This window comes from Echiichthys vipera, assembly GCF_963691815.1.
Source record: "Echiichthys vipera genome assembly, chromosome: 18".
Lineage (NCBI taxonomy): Eukaryota > Metazoa > Chordata > Actinopteri > Perciformes > Trachinidae > Echiichthys > Echiichthys vipera.
Window position 1 is genome coordinate 11127120 of NC_139843.1, and position 21741 is coordinate 11148860.

Consider the following 21741-nt stretch of genomic DNA (forward strand, 5'->3'; position numbering starts at 1 on the left):
GGTCATTTGATCAAGCAACAGTGTTTGACTCACTCTTAAATAGAAACTAACTCAAAATGCAATTAAACAGATGGAAACCATATCGAGTACAACTTTAAAGTATATGTAACCATAGCAACGGAACAGTTTGAATTTAACACCGAACTTCTGGTTGTAAAAAAATAAATAAATAACCTACCTTAGCTGTAAAAACGTTAAATTAAACTCACTACAAAAGAAAAAAATAACACCCGGGAGCAAAAATGAACCGTTGGATTCAGGTAAGCAACATAATATGATTTAGCCTAACTGTTGCTGTAACGTTATTGTGTGAAATATTGACTTTTCACCGCTGGAAAATGAGCCAAGTCATTAACGTTAGCATTAGCATTCATAACGTTTTTATTTATTACTGGAAATTGAGAGTAGGCTGTCCTTTTATCCATTTGTGCAGAGTAACGTTATGTAAGTAGGATACAATTAGCCTCCTCAATACTAAAGTTAATAACCTACAATTTTGAGGTAGCCTACTTGTACTTTACTTTAGTATTCGTTATTTTTTTTACCTCTTACGTTACTCTGCTGTATTATTTGGTAACTTTAGCTATTGTTAGTTTACAGATTCAGATTATTAATGTAAAATATTGTCAAGACGAAATATCATTTATTGTTATGGATTAAGTCACACAGCCGTTTATAAAGTAAATGAAATTAGCCCCACCTTTATCAGCAGCAACATAAAAGTGATATTAACATTAATCTGTCATTAATGGTATCTTATAATGTAATATTTTTTTAAATGGGCCATCCTACATTTTGGATGTTGATATTTTTTGTACTTTTACTTACTAAGTAACATTTTGAATGCAGAACTTTTACTTGTAACAGAGTGTTTCTACATAGATAAGTAAAGAGTGTGAGTACTTCTCTCTCATCCCCATCCTTTTCAGAAGCCTCAGTTCCATCCTTTTTTTTTTGGCTTAAGCCCCCGTTCTCTTTCTCTGCTGCTTTTACACGGTTTCTCTCCCTCTCCATCTGTCACTCTAACCTCATCTCCTTTTGGCTTCATCCCTCTGGATCCTGCTGTCTCTCCCCCGTATTGTCTATCTGTCACTCTGTGTAGCTCCCCAATTTCCTTCTGCTTTTGAATGATCTCCCCCGCTTCCTCTTGCTTTACACTGCAGCTCAAATATTGAAGCCCTCCATCTTCCCCAGCCCTCAGTATTTGATTTGTGCAATTCTAAAGTATAGTCTACTTGTACTCAACTGGAAAACTAATATTTTCAGCATACTTCACTACAACCCAGATAGGAATGTTGTTATTATTTTACATGTAAAAATCCACGATTAGTTCAAATGTAAAGCTTAAATGATCCAATAATAAAGAAGTTTAAATGAGCGTCACCTTGACCATCTACCATCTATGTTTTACTTGAATGCAGGACCTGGAATAAGGTATTTTTTTACATTGTGGTTCTGCTACTTGAAGTTAAGTAATGGGTCAAAAATACTATCCTCCCACTCTGACTATATTTTACCCATTCTGTTTTCCTTCTCTGTCTCCTTGTCTCCCCCTCCATCTTTCTCTCACTTCATCTTTCTGTCTGTCTCTCAGGAGTTAGCTAACAATGTCTTCCTCTGCCTCCACACCACAGCCAGCCACATTTACTGTTGACTATTAGATCTTTATTTACAGCCTGCCAGTCTGCCAGGCAACGCAGTAAAGTTGAAAGCTAAAGTATACTTTAGCTGGAAACATAGACATATGCATAGATATTTAGATAAGAGAGACAGGTGAGAATTAAGTGCTTTAAGTATCAATAATTTGATGCACATAGATATAATTTACACATTTCCACTACCTTATTTTCAGACCGTAGAGGTTGCATACTTTTAAATGGTCTACCACATAAAAAGGCTACCTTTCCTCCTCAAAAACATGTTCTACTTAAGTTTTTCTTTGGTTTCTTACCAAAACACAAACATTGTGTCCCTGTTTTGTCTGTACTACACCCATGAGTGTTCAGCTACTGTAACCTGGCACACTGACCAGTAGCTCAGACTTGATTTTTAGATTTTTTCTTGAACTTTAATACACTTAGGCACAAAGGCTTTGAATGGCTTTGGATCTGGAGGTATTTTTAAGTTGATGATTCAAATATTTCTTTGGCCGTTTGAGAGCTCATAATTTGTGTCCATGACCTGTGCTGTCACATCTTACTTTCCATCAGTTTATCTTTTTTAATAATATATAATTATTTTTTACCCTCTCTACACTCACACACACTTTAAGACAGCAAATGTTTATCTTTAGTTTCTTGTTGTAACACAATTTATTGAAAGAAAGCAGAGTCAAATACTTGTATTTATATCCAAAAGTGAAGTCCAAGCAACCTTGTCACTCCCCTGGTGGCGTGCTGGTCATAAGTCCCGCCCCCTCCATGTTAGTGGATTGTACATTTGTCAAACTAAAACCGCAAAGTACACCTCAAATGATTTCTGGTTTCCATTAATGTAGGTAATTACGATCATGCTGGTTCTGGTTCAAGTGTTTATATTTCTTATAGGTTTGCTTATGATGCTATGAAAACAGGGTAAAATGATTTGAGATTCGTCAGTCGGGTGTATGGATGTTACTTCGATGATTTCTACTGCCGGAGACTCCGGTTGCAAAATGGTGGCGCTCGTATCTGGGATATTTTGGATTCACTTTTGTAAAGTGGGAGGAAGTGAAGCCGTGTTGTCCATCTTTATATACAGTCCATGGTCTGAATATAGCCTACCTGTATTCAACCGCTAATCAAGAAAGAAATGGAAGTCTGACTTTTTTCAATATTGGACCTTTAAGTAGTATTTTGGGGTATATATTAAAGTTGGTAGAGATAACTTTCCTGTTTGAACTCTTCATTAGGAAGTGAATGTTGATGTTGATTGACAATATTACACCTATGGAAAAATAACACCACCAGCATTTGGATTGGTTTCCCTCGCTTTCACTATGCAATTCTGTGTGCCACTGGGTACAAAAAGAGATGACGTGCTTTACGACACAAAGGAAAAGGATAGTGCTTGAGCTGTACTTATGAAGGTAATATAATAGTTACACAGAGGCTTGGAAATTTAACTATACAGTCTATGAGTTGAACAAAGCACAGCCTTACTATTCAGCCTTTATCATATAGAGTGTTTTACTCTGCATTTATTGTAGCACTAAGATCGATCACATTGGGATTTTTACATTAATTTCTTGCTTTGGACAGTAGCCAGGCTTCTAGCAGTAGCCATGTTGCTAGCCATGATGTAAGAACAAGGAGGTTCCTGTCTATTTCCACTTCAGAGGCTGAGGATCCTCTGCAATGTATCATGTGCTTGAGGGAGTGCCTGAGTCACATTGTTAGCCGTGGGTATCGTTTCCTCCATCAAGGACAGACTTTTATCAGTGCCGGAGCCCAAAGCATGCTGGGAGATGTAGTTTGAATAGTAAGCTTTGAGCTACAGTGTGAGTTAATGAAGTGCGAAGACCAGCTGTAGCTGAGGGACATGCAGTCCCATGTGTCCCCGGCGGTGCTGGGCTTTTCTTTTCTAATCACTGAGATGTGCTCGGCTGAACGCCTCGAGTGCCAAAGGTCAGGTGGACGCACTGACCCCTGTGTTTTAAAGCAAATTAAAAAAAACAGTCCAGCTTTTGCTGACATTGCTTTCACTATCATTAAAGTGACCACAGCTGTTGATTACAGTCAGCATGTTTTTTTTCTGCTAAAGTTTTCCACTGTGGCTACAACTAACTGACTGAGGGATACTGTGATACATCACATAGCCTATTGGTTGTCCAGAAAAGGTCCAGTGTCATGCAGCCATGATCAGCACGGTTTTGAAAATTGTTTTCCAAGGAGCTGTTTGAACATTTTTGCTAAGGTTCAAGAAAAGATACTCCAAAACTCAGGTTTGACCAGCCTGTTTGTTGCTCGCCCACACCTGTTTGTGAAACAGCCACATTGTTCTTGAATGGATTACTGATCAGTTGTCTTTCTTTCTGTTTCCCTTTCTCCACTGTCAAAAGTAAAAGCTTCTCCTCCTGTCTCCTAAACATGGTTAAGGCTATTATGTGCCAAGTGCGTGGCCCCATTTGGGAGAATTGCTTTCTCATTATGTGCCGAACAGAATCCTAACCTCATCCGTAATAGCAATACTGCATGCTGCCTGCAATTTGATATTCTCAGTAAAAAAAAAAAAATAAGCGAGTGGAAATTAATAAGCATGATGATTTTCAAAAGTAAAAGCAGCTCATTGTACTCTACCACGTGAGACTTAAAGCACTAATGGCATTTGAATTAATGAAGTCAAGCCAAGGCCAAGTCATGTATGTGATTATCAGGTATCGTTGTTGGTAATGATTTTCCCCTCACTGACCACAGTCCTATCTCTCATTTTGTGTTATTACTGCATGGCCATTTAAAGGGTTTATCACTGTCTATAAGAAGGCTGTCAAGAATAGATAACAAGCAGCATTACCAAATCTGTTTCACTTGAGTTGCCTACCGTACTGAATCATCAGCGGTCAGAGCACAAGAGAGGGTGTTGACATTTATATTGTCTTGTTTCTGCAAAATCTTGGCACGGCAAAGTCCATCTGATTATCATTTATTTTCACAGCACTCCACCTCATGCCCATCTGGTTATCAAGTTATTCATTTATGCAGCTTCTCTTATGGGTTTTGGGTATTTTGTATTTTTACCAACACAAGCTTGAAATTCAAGAGGCTATTTGTGTGTGTGTGTGTGTGTGTGTGTGTGTGTGTGTGTGTGTGTGTGTGTGTGTGTGTGTGTGTGTGTGTGTGTGTGTGTGTGTGTGTGTGTGTGTGTAAATATTTATATATATCTATTTATGTATTTTTATCAAGATCATTTTGCACTTCCACACTTTTCTTACAGGGCATGATTGAAAAGCCTTCGATACCAGAGTACAAGGTGGCAGCTGTGCAGAAGTCACGCTTCATTCTGCTCCACTACAGTGTGTCCAAAGCCCTGTGGGACTGGCTCATTCTGCTGGCCACCTTCTATGTGGCTGTCACCGTGCCCTACAATGTCAGCTTCACACCGCACGATGACACCGTCACAGCTGGCCGCTCCACCATTGTCAGCGACATTGTAGTGGAAATGCTCTTTATTACAGGTGAGTTACTATAGTGAGCCTGTGAATATACTCATTTGTCCAGGTCATTGTTATCCCCAAAGCAATTTCAGTCAAAAGCAACTGGACATTATTTGTCTAGGACGTCTTCCTAGACAAATAACCAAGTCCAGTTGCTTTTGACTGAAATTGCTTTGGGGATACTATAGTTAGAAAAAATTATGGTTTGAACCACCATGACACCAAATCTATTCACTTATTTTGAGGGTTCTGTGTAGTCAAACCATCTTAGCAACAAATTAGAATTATTTTCATCCACCATCTGTCCATTTTCTTGCCACCTATGGCAACTGGGCCACCAAGGCATCCTTTTCCCCAGAAAGTATCTCAGTTCCAGGCAACCTGGGTTTGGTAGTCCCTTCAGGATGACCAGGATCTCTCTAAGGGATTCCTCCCAGTTGGTAATGCCTGGTCAACCTCCAAAGGATGCACCCAAGGGACAAATTTAGATGGCAGAACCTTACTGTGCTTCACTGAGTGTAGATGAACAAGGGTTTAATTAAGAGTTCATGTCTGAATCCCTCAGCTTGGCAGGAAGACGGAGGCCAGCAGCCATGCAGGGATAAACTTCTTTCTGCTGGTTACTGCAAGCTCATTCACTTGGTCACTACCCATACTTAGTTTATACATCATGTAATTGATAGAAAATAAGAATGAATGAAAATAAGGCATGGTAGCCAAAAACTATAATAAATATTATATAATATATATAATATAAATATTGGACAGGAGGTGTCCACCATTTTAAATTCTGATGAGTTTTGCAGTTAACACTGGCCTGCACATTGCTGTGTGGGCTTGATAAAATGTGAAAATCTTTATTCAGTTTTGCCAAAATCATTTCCATCATTTTACCTTCTTTAAGCTTCTTATAACTGAATTTTTTATTGACTGATGATGAGCAAACGTGTCTTCAAATATCGACAGCTTGGATGAGAGATGAGCCCTTTTTCATCAGACCACGCACCCAGAGGTCTGATTGTTATGAATGTGCTTGAATGCACATTCTGACACCAAGAAGATGAGGCTCTGTCTGGCAAACCCGCTGATCCATATGGATGGCTTAAAACAATGACATATGCCAGATGTTTGATATTTGCATGCATATTAACTTTCTTTTCATTTATATTGTCATCATTTCAGATTTACATAGCTAAACCTGCCACTCCATACTTTGAAAAGTCAACCAAACACACACACATTTGTGACCTCTTCCAGTTTAATGAATCGGAATATGATTATACCATCTTTTATTCACTGTGGGGAACAAAAAAATCCTTCAACCTTTGTATTTGCAGACATTATTCTGAACTTCCGCACCACCTATGTGAGCCAGTCAGGGCAGGTGGTGTATGAGGCGCGCTCCATTTGCATTCACTATGCCACCAGCTGGTTCTTTGTGGACCTGGTGGCTGCCCTGCCCTTTGACCTGCTGTATGCCTTCAACATCACAGTGGTGAGTGCAGCTGGACCATAATATGTCCATCTTTCTTTTTTCACTGCCCTCTGTGACTGCTGACATGAGCAGCAAATTGATTACTTATAATATACATCAATTTCCCCTTAAATGTTTTAGCCTACCTTGCATTCCACATGGTTGCTATTGTTGCTGCTTGACTGCTTGTGTGACGAGTTCTCCCTAAATAGTGAATTTTATACAAGAAAACACATTTGTTTGAGCAAAGCTTGTCCAAACTGTGATAGTCAGCTGTGTTTATGCATGCTATGTACAGTCAAGGTTTGTTTCCAGATACAACAAGGCAGAGGGATTCACATTCTCTCTTCTTTTCTCTGTCACTATGCCCGCCATACTTGCCTCTCCTCTTTAGACTTCTCTTGTCCACCTGCTTAAAACGGTACGCCTCCTGCGCCTCCTACGTCTGCTTCAGAAGCTGGATCGGTACTCCCAGTACAGCGCCATGGTGCTGACCTTACTAATGTCTGTGTTTGCCCTGCTGGCACACTGGATGGCCTGTATTTGGTACATGATTGGACGCAAGGAGATAGAGACAGAGGCGACCTGGGACATTGGTGAGTTTGATTGGGGTCTTGCTGAAGAGAAAGCTGTTGAAGTATGAAAGTCAGGTTTGATGTTTCATCTAGCAAGACTTACTGATAAATGAAGTGATAGGTCAACTGATTTTTACCATGTTCCATCATTTATTCATTGTCCTCACTGTGTCTGGCAGGAAATAAATCTAATAATTCATATTCTGACTACTTATTTCATAACTTAATTAGGGTTGTATGAGGTACTTTTCTATAGTCAGTGTGTTTACAGTAGATGGTGTTTGGCAGGAGCATGGCAGCAAAGTAATGTACTGCTGTTGATGGGAGCAGCATCGAGCCACCTCAAGGCCCACCTAAAAAAAGAATCTACATCAGTAATGCTTACGCACACCCATAAAGGCGTTGGGGCCCCGCTGTCCAAAAGCCACCACACTCCATTGACAAAAAACAGTCTGTTGTTGGTTTTGTTATTTCCTAACCCTTCAACACACCACAGTCACACAATAACACAATTAAACATTTTTTAGATAGGCTCCATCCACAGCAATACATTTCTTATCTTCCATGCCTGTCTGCTTTGCAACTGGGTGCATGCAGACTGCCATCTAGTGTAGTGTATACACTGACTACTAACCTTATACAACCCCACCTCAAATCAGAACAAATCTTTTAAGCACAGTGCTGACTATGCAGTCTTGTATCTCTTACCACAGGTGCTATATAAGTCAGTTGTTTTCTTGTTTAAATTGGTAGAAATTCCAACAAATGAGACCAGAGACTAGATTTTGCTTTTGTTGTGTCCCCACTCAGCTATAAATAGTCACGGCTCACCTATTGGGATGTCTAGCTCTGCTCAGTGGTGATATGGTGGCAAACACCATACTCTGGCGCTCTAATGAGAACTGTCTGTAACCAGATCAAAAGCTGATAAAAAATAAACACTGGCTGGAAGCAGCAGAGTAATGTTTTGTTTGAAAATGGTTCAACACTGAGACCAAAGAAATCCCGTAATCAAAAACTGACAGAACTTTGTAGTCTATTAATTAACTGAGGAAAATCTGAGCCCTTGTCTTATTATTTATACAGTTGCCTGTGTCAGACCAAATAACATAACCATGTGGCCCTGTATGCTACGTAATGTGTGTGTTTCTATCTTTGTCTGTATATGTAATTTTGCATACATTTGTGGCAGTTTATTCTGTCTATAGGGAGGTTACGTCATACCTGCTAATTAACACTTGGCTTAATTTATCCCTTGAGGAGCCAATCTAATTCTGCCTCCTGACTCTGCTGAAAATCTCTTTCTGACCAACTCAAACACACATACACTTCTGTCTCTCTTAGACTTTGTACCCAGAGCTGACAGAAGACACACAGACATAAAGACAACATGAACACTAACCTTTGGACATTTTTCACTCATGCTCTACCTCCTGGTTTAAGGGTGGCTTCATGAGCTGGGCAAACGTCTGGAGACACCCTACATCAACAGCACGGTGGGCGGCCCGACAGTACGCAGCTCCTACATCGCTGCCCTTTACTTTACCCTCAGCAGCCTGACCAGTGTGGGCTTCGGCAACGTCTGTGCCAACACTGATGCTGAGAAGATCTTCTCCATCTGCACCATGCTTGTTGGCGGTATGTCTGACACCAGGGCACCTTCTCCCTCTGGCGTCCTGGCTCAACAGTGCCTCTGTTTGGCATGCCAGTGCTAGAGATTTAGCAGGAAGTGGGTTAGATGGTTTGGCTGGACTTTAAAACGCAGCTTGTTGCCATCTTTATATACAAATAAACCGATTATTTTAGCTGAGGTGGCAATTATTGGTGCATCAATTCAGATGATAATTATTGTGTTGTTTTTGTTTTTTCAGACTGTTTGTCAGAACAGTGATATAAAAGATGCAAGGAATTACTGTGTCCCCTGTGTGGATCAGTAAGCAAATAAACAGTAACAAGTGTAGATGATTGGCTAGTGATCAATATGAAATTGGAGTTTTTTGAAAGTGTTTGAAAGGAGTCACTCAAAAAGTTATTAATTTTTGTTGCGATTTAACCTATTCCAATTGTAATTGGCCAAAAGAAAGATTGTATTATTTTTTAACACACAATACAAGTATTCAGCTTTTATATGATCACGTATAGTCTTTCATGCTATTTGTTTTCATCTCTCAAATAGCGCTGATGCACGCCCTGGTCTTCGGTAATGTGTCAGCCATCATCCAGCGTATGTACTCAAGGCGCTCTCTCTACCACACGCGTATGAAGGACCTCAAGGACTTCATCCGTGTCCACAGTCTGCCCCAGCAAATCAAACAGCGCATGCTGGAGTACTTCCAGACCACATGGTCTGTCAACAATGGTATAGATGCCAACGAAGTAAGAGTCCCTTTCATTGTTGTTGTCATATTACACTTTTGTACACGGTACTGTCTGCCCTCGAGAAACTTTAGGGCAATGTGTATATGACATTTGAGCCATCTAATGCAATCCAATCACAACCCTTTGCAGCTGTAATTGTTAATATTCTTTCACAACACTTGGCCGGCTGTACACCAGCAATTGACATCCTATTGAAATTCAAAAGAGGGCAACTCGTGGCAATGCAGTCCATTCCCCAATTACCAACGAGTGTCACAGCTTATTACATCTGTCACATATCCCCAGCTCCTCCACGACTTCCCTGATGAGCTACGAGCCGACATCGCGATGCATCTGAATAAGGACATCCTCCAGCTGCCGGTCTTTGAGGGGGCCAGTCGTGGCTGCCTGCGCTCGCTTTCCCTCCATATCAAAACCTCCTTCTGCGTCCCTGGGGAGTACCTCATCCGTCAGGGTGATGCACTGCATGCCAACTACTTTGTCTGCTCTGGGTCTTTGGAGGTGCTGAAAGACAGCATGGTGCTGGCATTATTAGGTCTGTAATGTGGTGTAGACTATTTAGCATCATACTTAAGGTGTTTATATAGTGGAGCAAGACAGTGAATATTTATTGTTTTGATTTTAGGAAAAGGGGACCTGATTGGGTCTGACCTGCCTGGAGCAGACCAGGTGATCAAGACCAATGCTGATGTGAAGGCGCTGACCTACTGTGACCTTCAGTATCTCAATGTGCGTGGTCTGAGAGAGGTGCTGGAACTCTACCCTGAGTACGCCAGTGTGTTTGCCTCCGACATCCACAACAACCTCACCTACAACCTGCGTGAAGGCAGCCAGGATGAGGTAATAACACACTCCCACACAGAAAACTGGTGTCAAAACTTTAAATCTTACCCACAATAAAATGTAAGCCAAGATGTAGATGAGGGGACTAGTGCTGATACATAAGTGAGAGTTTTTACACCTAGAGAATTCAAAAATTCAATGTGTCTTGTTTCATTGCATTCAAGTCAACTGAGGCTATTGTTGGTGGCAAAATTATTTTTTACACTTCTTCAATGGATTGCAGCCTGTACAGCGGATTCCAGAGTTTCTCTTTCACACATGCAGCACACAACTGGAGTTCTTTGAATATGTCTGATGATTTTGGTTCCCGTATCTTGTCGTCTCTTCAGTTAGACATTTTTGTTACCACGCTTCTTCTTCACCATCGGAGGGTTGTTTTCCTCTGCGGTTGGCTGACGCCTGATATAAACATCATCAACATGGCCATGAACTAGAGCTAGAACTAGAGCTTTTGTTTTCTCCTATTACATATGTATTTGTTGATCCTGTAAAAAAAAATGGACCATAAACCTCAGAGCCCCCATCTGATAGAATAGAGCATACAACATACCAGACAACACATTTGTTCCCTCCCTAGGTGCCTTTGTCACTCTCCTTGACACTTGTTCTACCACAACGACCAAAGGGGCTGTTGGTGGCTTGATTGTCACACCAATTACCATGCGTGGATGCCACTGTCAGGCAGCCGTATCGCTTCCATGTTGCCACCCCAAAGCACAGCAGGATGACATTTCACCCAGGCACTGACCTCCTCTCAGTGCAGCCTGTTACCCCTCACAGTTATTTAAGAAAGCATTACATAAGGCAAGATAATACGCCATCCTTAGAGAAAATGCACCTGTTGATGTTACACATATAAATATATATAAATATAATCTGTTTGACAAAGCATCTTATAACCTAGGAATTTAATAGTTTGATTCATTACAGAAACAGTGTAATAAAGTTCAGTGGCTGTTTTGCGTTGCATTTTATTGAACCGTAGGATCAAACCAATTAATGCCAAAATGTCCTTGATGTGTGACTGACATAACTGACAAGGCTCCCCAAGGATTTTCCCAATCTCATTCTTAGTGTCAGTGTCAAGCATTTTTGTACTTGCTTCAAGCATTTCTCTTGGCTCCTACAGGACTTTCCCATCGTTTAAAGGTTTTGTTGCTAATTAATCTATTTCATTTAACTTTTTTAATTGTTTGGTTTAGAACATGACATCTGTCTTTGCCGTGTCAGGCTGAGTGAATCAGCTTCATCTGTATTAATGAAGTGTTCAAACAAAGAATTATTATTTTTCAGGTGTTTCATTCCATAAAGAGAAATTTGGCACCTTATCGAATCCTATGTCCTATGACAGGACATCTCATTATTAGAGGAAAGTTGTCGTAATAAAAAGAATGTATGTTGTGTGTATAGAAGCCATATACATGCGTACATACATTATTATTAGTGTCTTTAATTGTGATTCAAGCGGGCTTTCTCTGCGGTGTTGCTGAGTAATAGATCTCTACTTCTGTCTCACACCATCTGCTCTGAGTTTATGCTCGAGCACAAAGCCAGAGCACCGCCGCCCCCCCCTGACAGGATGAAGGAGTGCTCAGCTACCTGGTTGAGCTTCCAGGTCCCATAGACTCCTGACACACACACACACACACACACACACACACACACACACACAGACACACACACACACACACAAACACAATACAGTGGTAGTTAAACGTAGGTTTGAGGTGAGAGTTGTTGTAGGATAGAGAGAATTGTGTGCTGACTGTACAGCAATCAATCAATTATAGTGAAATATTGCCAAAGAAATAGATTGTAGGAATGTCTATTAAATTTTAAAAACCACAGACGTCCAGATAGAAAATTCGCCTTTTTTTAAACTCTATAATTTAATTTAAACTTTAAATTCAGTGGTGTCAATTAAATTAAAACTTTTTAATTTACAACTTTTTTTACTTCAAGTCCATTAAGAGCGTGTCCTACTTCAACTTTTTGTCTGTTTTCTTTAATGATAAGAGAGGCTGCATTCAGTCCATGTCCAGGCAGTAATATCTCTTTAGCATATATCATGGGACATTTAAGCAGCAAAATTGAAAATTAATGAATTGTCCTTGTACGTAATGCGCAAAGCGGAGCAGAAGCACTTCAGCTCTGCTGTCAACATTTGAGAGAATGTAATTAATATTTTACTCATTAATGATGTATAATTTCATCGTCCCGCAACCCATACACTATTAATTAACTGTGGGCCGGCGGATACACTTGCAGTCTGTGCATCACTCATCTTACTTTCTGAATAATGTGCCCTTTAAATAGGTTTAGACCAGGTTACTGTTGGCCAGTGGCGCAATCGCTGTTTATCAAAGTGGCTATAATTTATATTTTATGATAGCAATGTATCAAAGGACAATGTGAAAAAGGTTGCTCATAATGACGAAGCTAAAGAAAATTATCACCTGAATCAGCAGCTCCCCTCAGCTTTACAGAGCTTTATATTGACTTTTAGCTCATTATTTAGCTGTCCAGCTGTAACTTGAATGTTTTGGTCCACTCTCACCACTCCCAGTTATGTTTTTGGCTGCAGGCAGCTGTTTCCAGTGGAAAAAGCAACCAAAAAAATTGCTGTATACCTGCTTTATCTGCTCAGCACCAATGGGCAGACAGACACAGTTAGCCATTGGCAATTTAAAAGATATGTCAATGTCAAACAAATGTTTTCCCCAAAGTGACCACAAAAAAATTCAGCTGCTGCAGGTTTAAGGTCAGGTTAAATCATTTGGTAAGGAGCATGGCTTATTTTTCAAGGGAGATGAATTTTGAGAGTTCGGGGGGGGGGGGGGGGGGGGTAGCTGTCCTGAGCAGAGTGGGAAGGTCATTCCACCACCTGGGAGCCAGCACTAAGTCCACATTTGCTGGAGTGTAATGGCCGTGTCGCCACAGGGGAAGTTAAGTAGTCAGGAGCTATAGGGATGTATCCCCTTTGGATCCTCAGATGACAACAACGGTTTAACAAAGTTGATAAAGGTAGCCACTAGTAACCAGCAGTGGGAGTAAAAATGTTTTTGAAAGCTAGAGAAATGTTGGATGGGATCAAAATACCAACCAGGAGTGGGTACAGAGAGGTCCCAGGTGACATTTCAAAGACAGTACAATAGATCATAGACAGCTCGCTCTCTCTCTCTCTCGCTCTCTCTGAGATAAAGATATAGAGATATAGCTGGATAAACTCTTCTTGCTATATGCTATATAGCAGATGCTGGAGGATGAAATAAAGGGCCAAGTTGGCAGCGTCATCTACAGGTCTGTTGGCAGTGTAGGTGAACTGCAAGGGGGGTCGAGGAGTGGGTCGGTGAGGGATTTAAGATGGGACAGGACATGGTGCTCAAAGGACTTCATACCTACAGAGGTCAGGACGATGGGTCTGTAGACATTCGGTCCTTGTTTTTTGGGGACAGGGATGATGGTGGAGGTCTTGAAGCAGGCTGGTACATGGCATGTCTTCACTGTGATTTTGAAGATGACTGTGAACACTGGAGACTGATCAGCACAGTGCTTCAGGGTGGCTGCTGGTGGATGGAGTCACAGGGGATGGTATCAAGTCCCTCAATTAAGTCGCTGTGAAACCATTTTGATATGTGGGACACTTGTGGCATCCGTGCCCCATTAATTGATATTGATGTTGCATGAGCAACATGGAATATTGATGCCAATGTAATTTGGCACCAATTTTCCATGTTGCTCCAGGGATTGGTTTTTGTTATGAGGAGAATTTGTCCCTGTCTTAAATAGACTCTCATTCCCCCCTCTGCCTCTCACATAGCACCACCATTTGAAGAGATGCAAAGTCTCACAGCGGAGAGTAATATTTTTGCTTTAACAGCCTTTTACTGGTGATCGTTTTCAAACTCAGTATTGTGCTTCATTGAAGGATTAAATTTAATGCTTTTCCTCAGTGAATTGGCTTCCTGCATCAAAGAGCACTATACTGGTAGAGCGATAGACTGTGGTTTGTGTTGTCACATTAAGCCATGTTGTCATAAGCACATTTTTCACACATGAAGGAAGTCTTCACACTATCACAGTTTAATTTGCCATCCAGCTGGAGATTATGCTAAATTGCTTGCAATTTCTCCACACGCCAGTAGAAAGAAAAACTTGCACTGGAATCCCTCTGCAATTTAGTGTAAAGAAAAGATTGGCTTTGTATTTCAGCTTGTGTAGCAAAGGCCAAGGGTCTTTAGATAGTTCCAAAAGGGAAAACAGCTCCAGTGGATTAAAAAAGTTATTAACAAATGTGAATTTTACAGTTTTATAAATGCTAAGTCATCACTGAAATTAATCAAAGCTAACCCGTGGCGTTTGTGACCTCTAGTTGCCCCGTGGAGTTGATCAACAGGTGGGGTAACACGTCAACATGTGCTGCAATGCACCAACAAAGACAATGTTGGGTTTTAAAATACTTCTTAAAAGATTAGCTTTGCAAATGTTTTACTAGGAAAGAAATGCCTTCGACACGTTTGTTAGATTTTTTGCTGATAAGAAAACTCCACAGAGCGACTTTATTTTCCAAATGTTTCATTCCGAGGGTTCGTTTTAATTTTTGAAGAGGATATAAAGTTGAATTCAAAAAACTTTCTTGTCCTGAGGCTCTGTCTGTAATCCTTGCTGCTTTCTTTTTGTTGCTGCAGGGCCTCAGCAGGTATTCAAGGTCACCCAGGCTTTCGCACGTAAGTTCTAATTCAGTCTTCTTCTTTCAGGGGGGCCATTATTCTTTTTCCCAGCAAAAATATTTGTAAGTTATAATAAATTCCCAATGCTTGCTTTTGAATACTATCAGAGTAGGTAGGAGCACAGCACAATAATTGCCAAAGGTGCATTTGTGTCTTACATCAATTTCAGGGTTTGAGTAGGCGTGTGGTTTCTGGGTTTTCAAGGTAAAACCCCTGTGTTTTTCTGGGACATACTGAATGTTAGTGAGTGCTGGGAGAGATTTTCTGCAAGGACTCCCTACAGGTTGAAACTCATTTGGAGAGAGCAGTGCAGTCCCTAGAGTTAGCTCACTAACTGGGTCAGTAGCTCTCCTGACGTACTGTTTGCTTGTCTCCCCACCTTATTTTTCTAACATTAAAATACTGTACAGTGCTTACTTTGTCTGCTATTAAAAATTCAGTTTTATGTAAAACAGGTGTTTTTACTCAAAAGCCCTCATGCAGCCATGGTTAGAGCATAATAGATTTGTAGCGGGATCAGATTAATGTGATTAAAATATCATCAGCTGTGTCTCATTAAAATCTAAATAACACAATAATTGCTCCTTTTCAGCAGCTTTGGAAAATAAAAGGGGTTATTATGTGCCAGATTACTCAGGAAATTAATTGAGTATTGTGAGTGGCATTTTAAATTTTTCAAGTTTTCTTACATGAATCTGAATACTTTAAATATTCTAAATATTTTAGTGTTCATGTCATTAGTATTCCAGTATTTCCAAATTTGTCAGGCAGTTCCAGGATCAGTGCAGCCCTAGGTAGTGAAAATTTACAATTATTAATGCTACATGTTGTATTTTTTGTAGGAATCCAGACTCCCCTCTATCGTGGAAACAAAGGGGGATGACCCTGACGACTCCTTCCACCTCTCTCCAGCTACCCGCTCCCGTCGCAACCTCCTGCTGCCCAACTTCAGCAGCCCTGTTCGCCGTACCTCCCTGGGGAACCTCCTGGGGGATGAGTTGCGACAGTTCAACGCCCTGCGTCGCTGCCGTTCACCAAACCTCAGCCGCGGCATCCACGGGCAGAGCTCATCCCCTCAGCCAGTTCCAAAAAAAGAGCACAGCCCCCCCGAAGCCACTACAGCCTCAACTTCAGCTCATGGAGAGTCAGCGACAGAGCAAAAGCCTTCAAAGCTGCTGATCCCAACTGTCACCTGCTGTGGACCCCCAGATCTTAGTCCCAGGTAATGAGAAAAATATCATCAAATTCAATTTTCAAAACACAAGCAACAACTTATCAAAGCCTTAATCAAATTACTTTCTGAATGTTGGTCATTTGTTTGCCAAAATACAAAAAATAGAAACGTCTATTACCTGTCTTGTTTATGTTGTTGGCGCCACACTGTTTTGTGTTTCAGTATGATGGTACAGTTTGAGTCTCTACATTCTTGTGATGCTATATTGATTATATTCAGTTAATTCATTATATTACATAATTGTCTCCTTCAATTACATACTGTATTGTATATGATATATATATATATATATATATATATATACTGGCACAGTATCAACCGCAAATATTAAGCAATAGCTCACAAGAGGTTGTGGTATGTTCTGATTATATCACAGCTAAGGGGTGTTGTTTGGCCTGAAGCTAATTTAAAGAGATTGTTATTATTTGGCTGCCTGCACATACCAGGGCAGTTGCTATGAAACATAGCCTACACTAGCAGCAAGCATTCACCAAAGTCACACAAAGTGACACAAACTAACCGACTGAGGCAGCGGAAGACCAGCAACTCCTGCTTTCCCGTTTTCGAAGTAAAATCACTGTTTTTGTCGAAGGAGTCTGGTGGCTTTGAAGAGAGCACAGATAACCGCATCTTTCAGAAATGGCTGTTTGACAGTAAGGCAATGTCTTTTTCTTAGGCCATTGTACATGGTTAAAATATCACACCTATGAACTAATCACCTTGCTTGATTTGAGTTATCCGTTTCTATAAAAAGTAGTAAGCTTCACAAAGGCAGAATTTGTTAAAATGGTTGTTTTGGATTTCATTACAGTGTAAAGGGATTTATATGTATTCTTCTTTACAGCTCATTACTAAAAAAAATTGAATTTCAGTGGTTATTATCGCAATCTGCAACTTTCAAAGCGACATGAGCAGCAACATGGTATTTCCTTCACCAGGCCTCATTAACAGCAGCACTATTCCATGGGGCCATGATGGCTCTTTTTCTGTGTGTTCTGGTCTAATCTGCCTGTGTCATGGACAGCATCTCACTGGATCTTGTAGACCACATTATGTATATACATTCTACCTGGTTATGATCTAAGTAGAGGGCACCTGAAGTCATACCACAGAAACCGGCCTCATCCACTTAATGTAAATAGAGTGTATTTGCATATTTCAACAGATGTCACTGCATTTCATTACCAGAGCACCTTATCCTCTTGCCCCAACCATCTGTATTTATAATGTATCCCTAAGTCATCCAATAAGTCCTAGATATGGGTAAGTGCTGGTTCAGAGAGCTCAAATGTCCGCCCCTCCGGACTGGGCTCTTCTCCTCATGTTCAAACCCACATGGGCCTCTGCCAGCAGCAGCTCTCATGGCACATTCCTGGGTCGTCTGTTGGCTCTGATGATAATTGAAAAAGCTCTACTGTTACATTAACTCCAGCTCCTCTTCACCCGTCCTTGCCAGGGTTGTAGACGGCATCGAAGACAACGGACACGCATTCCACTTCAACGTGGAGCACTGCGGGCCTAAAGCCAGCACACGAGGTAGCACCCGAGGTAAGCCAAACCACCTCCAGCTGCGAGGGTAACTTGGGGGCCAGATGGCACTAAAGGGTTCAAAAGATGCTGCCCTGCCTCCCTCTGGGGGAAATATGAGAGTGCAGAGGAATGAAATGGCAGTGAAGTGTCCAAAGAGTTAGAGAACATGTTAAAGGACAATAGAGGTCAAAGCAGCATACAGATCATATGACCTTTTACTGACCTTTTTTTTTATGGACGATCGATGAGTCTCACATTCAGTTCAGTTGAAGTCCAACTAATTGACTTAAGTGTAACTTACTGTAAGAGTGCTTTGGCAGAGAGATGCACAACGGTACACAGTAGCAATCTATGCACAATACAGCTGCCTAAATACTAAAACATTTTTAAAAAACTGGTGTAGGATGAACCTCCTCCTTTGTTTTTGTTGTCCTGTCCATCCTACAGTGCCTCCCAGAGTATTGCTTGAATATTGTTTTTTCTCGCTTTTTTCTACTTTGTGCCTCATTGACTGTTGTTGTGTTCTTTCATACTGGTCATGATTAAAGTCTTCACAAGTTTCCCTCTTGTAAATCCTAACATACTGCAGCAACATCATATAGTCAAGACACTTTCTATGAAGCTTTTGTGAACAATTTAATTTCTTATGATATACATAAGGGCAGACGTAATATCATCGACAGTATCCAATTCTAAAGCTCAAAGGGGGGCAGGGGGGGTTGTTTGGCCCCCAGAAGTGCTGCTTGCAGAGTTCTCAAGAACTGCTCATCCAAATGACTTCACACTCAAATATCCTGTGAATGTTCTCATTTGTCCAGGTCATCGTTTTCCCCAAAGCAATTTCGGTCAAAGGCAACTGGACTTGGTTATTTGTCTAGGAAGACGTTTCACCTCTCATCCGAGGTCGCATCCTTGGTCAGATACGCACATGAACTGATGAAGCCTCTTGGATGAGAGGTGAAATGTCTTCCTACAAATAACCAAGTCCAGTTGCTTTTGACTGAAATTGCTTTGGGGGCACACTCAACACCGCACTCCCTTGAGTCCTCTGAAATCCACCTGCCAAACAATAAAGTCGACTGGATGAACAGTTGTTGAGATATGCAAAGGTCATAAATGCATACATAGTCATTCTGTGTATTTTTGCTGGCTCGTGAGCGGGGAACTCCAGTCGCTGGCACCATCCGCTGTAATCAAACAGAGGTGGTTGAAAATCGTCTGTTTCTCCTAACTTACCAGCTAACGCTAGTGTTAGCTAGCAAATCTTAGCAATAATAGTAAGGTGCAACCAAACGCTGAACAGGCAACCGAAATGTTAAAATTAACTTTGGTGAAGTGAAAACAGCCGTGCCCGAGGTGTGTGCTACTTATTGTTTTCTCCGCCTCATTTCTCCAGACTCTGCACAGGCTAATACAATTCTGCTGCTGGAGACAGAGGAAGTCAGACGGAGTATCGGTCAACTCAACCAAAAGGTAAGGTACAGCCCCTTAACCTAAATTAAAATCGATTGGACTAAAAATAATGTAGCCTCACAGATCCAAATCAACTTTGCTCTGAATCCCTCCCATCAAACTACTGTAACTGCCTTTTGTCTGTAGAGTATTTTGGAGACACTGATTATGAAATACAGTACTTCAGATTACAAAATAATACCTGCGTACTATTTCGACATTAAAATATGAGTTTCTGTTTCACTCTTCCGAAATGAGTTAACTGACATCTTCAGTGCAGAGCAACAAAATAAGCAGAAACTCCCGGCATCTCATCCAATATCAGCCATGGTTGTACATTTACAGGGGGAAACATAGAGTGAGATCAAGTAGACTCCATTTCTGCCTTGTATCTCAGTCTGCCCCTGCACTCTTCATTTAAATGTAAATAAAGCAGGTGCAGCAGGATCCAGATGGGCCCAGGTAGGTGCTGTCTGAAGTCTATATTAATTAATCAGCAGGGCACTTCTGTCAGGAGTGCTGACTCGACAATCTGAAGAGAAAAAAATGTATATTTCATGCCAACCTAGCTCTACTAATGGCCTTTCCCTGGCCTCCTTTCCCTCATGTTTTGCTCCCTTGTTCCCATCTACTTTCTTCTTCATTTGCACCTCAGTCTGGATTTCACCACTGCATACGAAGTGATTTCTTAGTCTAAATTTAAATCTGCTTAGTTTTCTTTTGGGAGGTCATCGTAAAATTACATCAGTTCAATATTAAACCTCAGAGATAGAAGTGGATTAATTCATCGCTCTATCCTGGGGTTTTAATTGGGCAGATGTTTTTCTACTGTGATGCTGCACATTTTTCTCAGTGTAATGTGTAAACTGTCTGCCCTTTCTACCCAGATGGGCACATTAAACCAGGAAGTATCTGAGCTCACCAAGGGCCTGCACCACATGATGCATCTCCTCCAAGCCCAGTTGTCTGTGCATCACTACAAAGCAACCCTCCCGTATGGAATCCAAATGGTGTCCAGCGCTCCATCAGCCCCCACCACAGACATGCCCTTCACCATAGCTTCGACCTACCACCGCCATAGCGATCCTGGGACTGGGAGCCACGAAGGCCACAGCCACCAAAGTTTCCCATCCACTGGACACTGGAGCTACAGTGGAACTGCTGAAACCCAAACAGAGAGCCACCATCAGCCTCAATGCTCAAGTCAACCTTCCAACTCCTTTGCACCCTTCTCTGTAGACTCTGCCCCCAGGTTAGACCCGTGTCACAGCTCTGAAAGCGGCCCGTCTCTTCTTAGAGTCAGCCCAGGCTTCCAGGATACCAGTCAGGACCTTTCACCTCATGCTGGTTATGAAGACTCTGACAACAGACCTCTCAGCGCTAGCCCGACCAGCATCAGCCAGTCCCAGCCCACTTTGTGCCTGCAGCTTCCCAGTGATAGTGATGAATACTCTTGCCTTTTGTCCGTTGCCCCTCCAGGTACGTCTACGCACAGCCTGCTGGACTTATCCCCCAACTCTTACCCCCATCTCTGCATGCCCTCTGAGCCCCGGCTCAACTTATCACAAGCCTCCCATGAGGACATTTGTGTTCTGATATCCGCCCCAACATCTCATAATCTGATCCAAATCGAGGACTCAAACCCCTCAATCCACCCTGCGTCTGCCTCTCTACCCACATTGCTAAGCCTCCCTCTTGGATCCTCCCTGGATTCAGGTTCACCGCAATCGGATGCTCTCGAGCCCCATGTTCCACTGGGCAACTCATCAGCAAATGAACACACCAGTCATGAGTGCCTACTGGGGAACGGGGGCTCTACGGAGAGCAGGGACAGTGAGAGCGCTTCGTCACGGGTTTCAGGGGCTGACTCACTGACTTCATTTTAACTGGAACAAAAGTTATTGACATGCAACTTCTTACAGTGTTTAAAGAGACTGCTGGAGATTGTCAATGTGTGCTGTATTTCCCCATCCTAATACCTGGGCTCTCATATTCGTCAAAATCCATGCAATTTACACCATTTCTATGCAAAAGCATGTCATTTGTGCATTATCTCGGATTTCCTGAAGTGTGTCTTTTAAAGAAAAATTCAAGTATATACTGTATATTTTTTCCAACGTCCTAAGAACCGTTTGCAGTTGATAATACCTGTTACCTCCTTGCATGGTAAAGTTGTTTATTCTTTTTCCTAAGGAAAAGGTTTCCAAATCAATGTGTAAGCATTCTACATGACAACCTGTTGATTGTTTACACAGATACTGTATTTGTATGGCAGACAGGTCAGAGTGGTCAGATGTTTTAATAGGCACAGGAATGAAAATGACACATGCTTCCCCTTAGGGAGTAGAGGATGTGCAGCTCACAGTGTAGATTGTTTATTGTTTTTAAATTGA

The 21741-nt window shown here is 41.4% G+C and overlaps 2 protein-coding genes across 2 annotated transcripts in view; one reads left to right on the forward strand and one right to left on the reverse strand.

Annotated features, from left to right (window-relative positions):
- The window catches only part of kcnh4b (potassium voltage-gated channel, subfamily H (eag-related), member 4b), a gene marked incomplete at both ends in the record, with an annotated part of 39562 nt that extends 18328 nt beyond the window's left edge, over nt 1-21234 (forward strand). Inside the window, 12 exons of the mRNA XM_083932220.1 lie at nt 4912-5152; nt 6469-6626; nt 7000-7201; nt 8624-8818; nt 9357-9556; nt 9845-10094; nt 10185-10399; nt 15091-15129; nt 15975-16354; nt 17823-17914; nt 19293-19369; nt 20236-21234. Coding sequence (XP_083788346.1) covers nt 4912-5152; nt 6469-6626; nt 7000-7201; nt 8624-8818; nt 9357-9556; nt 9845-10094; nt 10185-10399; nt 15091-15129; nt 15975-16354; nt 17823-17914; nt 19293-19369; nt 20236-21234 — 3048 coding nt within the window. The remainder of the gene's footprint in view (nt 1-4911; nt 5153-6468; nt 6627-6999; nt 7202-8623; nt 8819-9356; nt 9557-9844; nt 10095-10184; nt 10400-15090; nt 15130-15974; nt 16355-17822; nt 17915-19292; nt 19370-20235) is intronic.
- The window catches only part of LOC310961026 (synaptic vesicle membrane protein VAT-1 homolog), a 243107-nt gene continuing 238708 nt past the window's right edge, over nt 17343-21741 (reverse strand). The window contains exon 7 of the transcript XR_014593618.1: nt 17343-17352. The gene's annotated coding sequence lies outside the window, so the exon portion shown is untranslated. The remainder of the gene's footprint in view (nt 17353-21741) is intronic.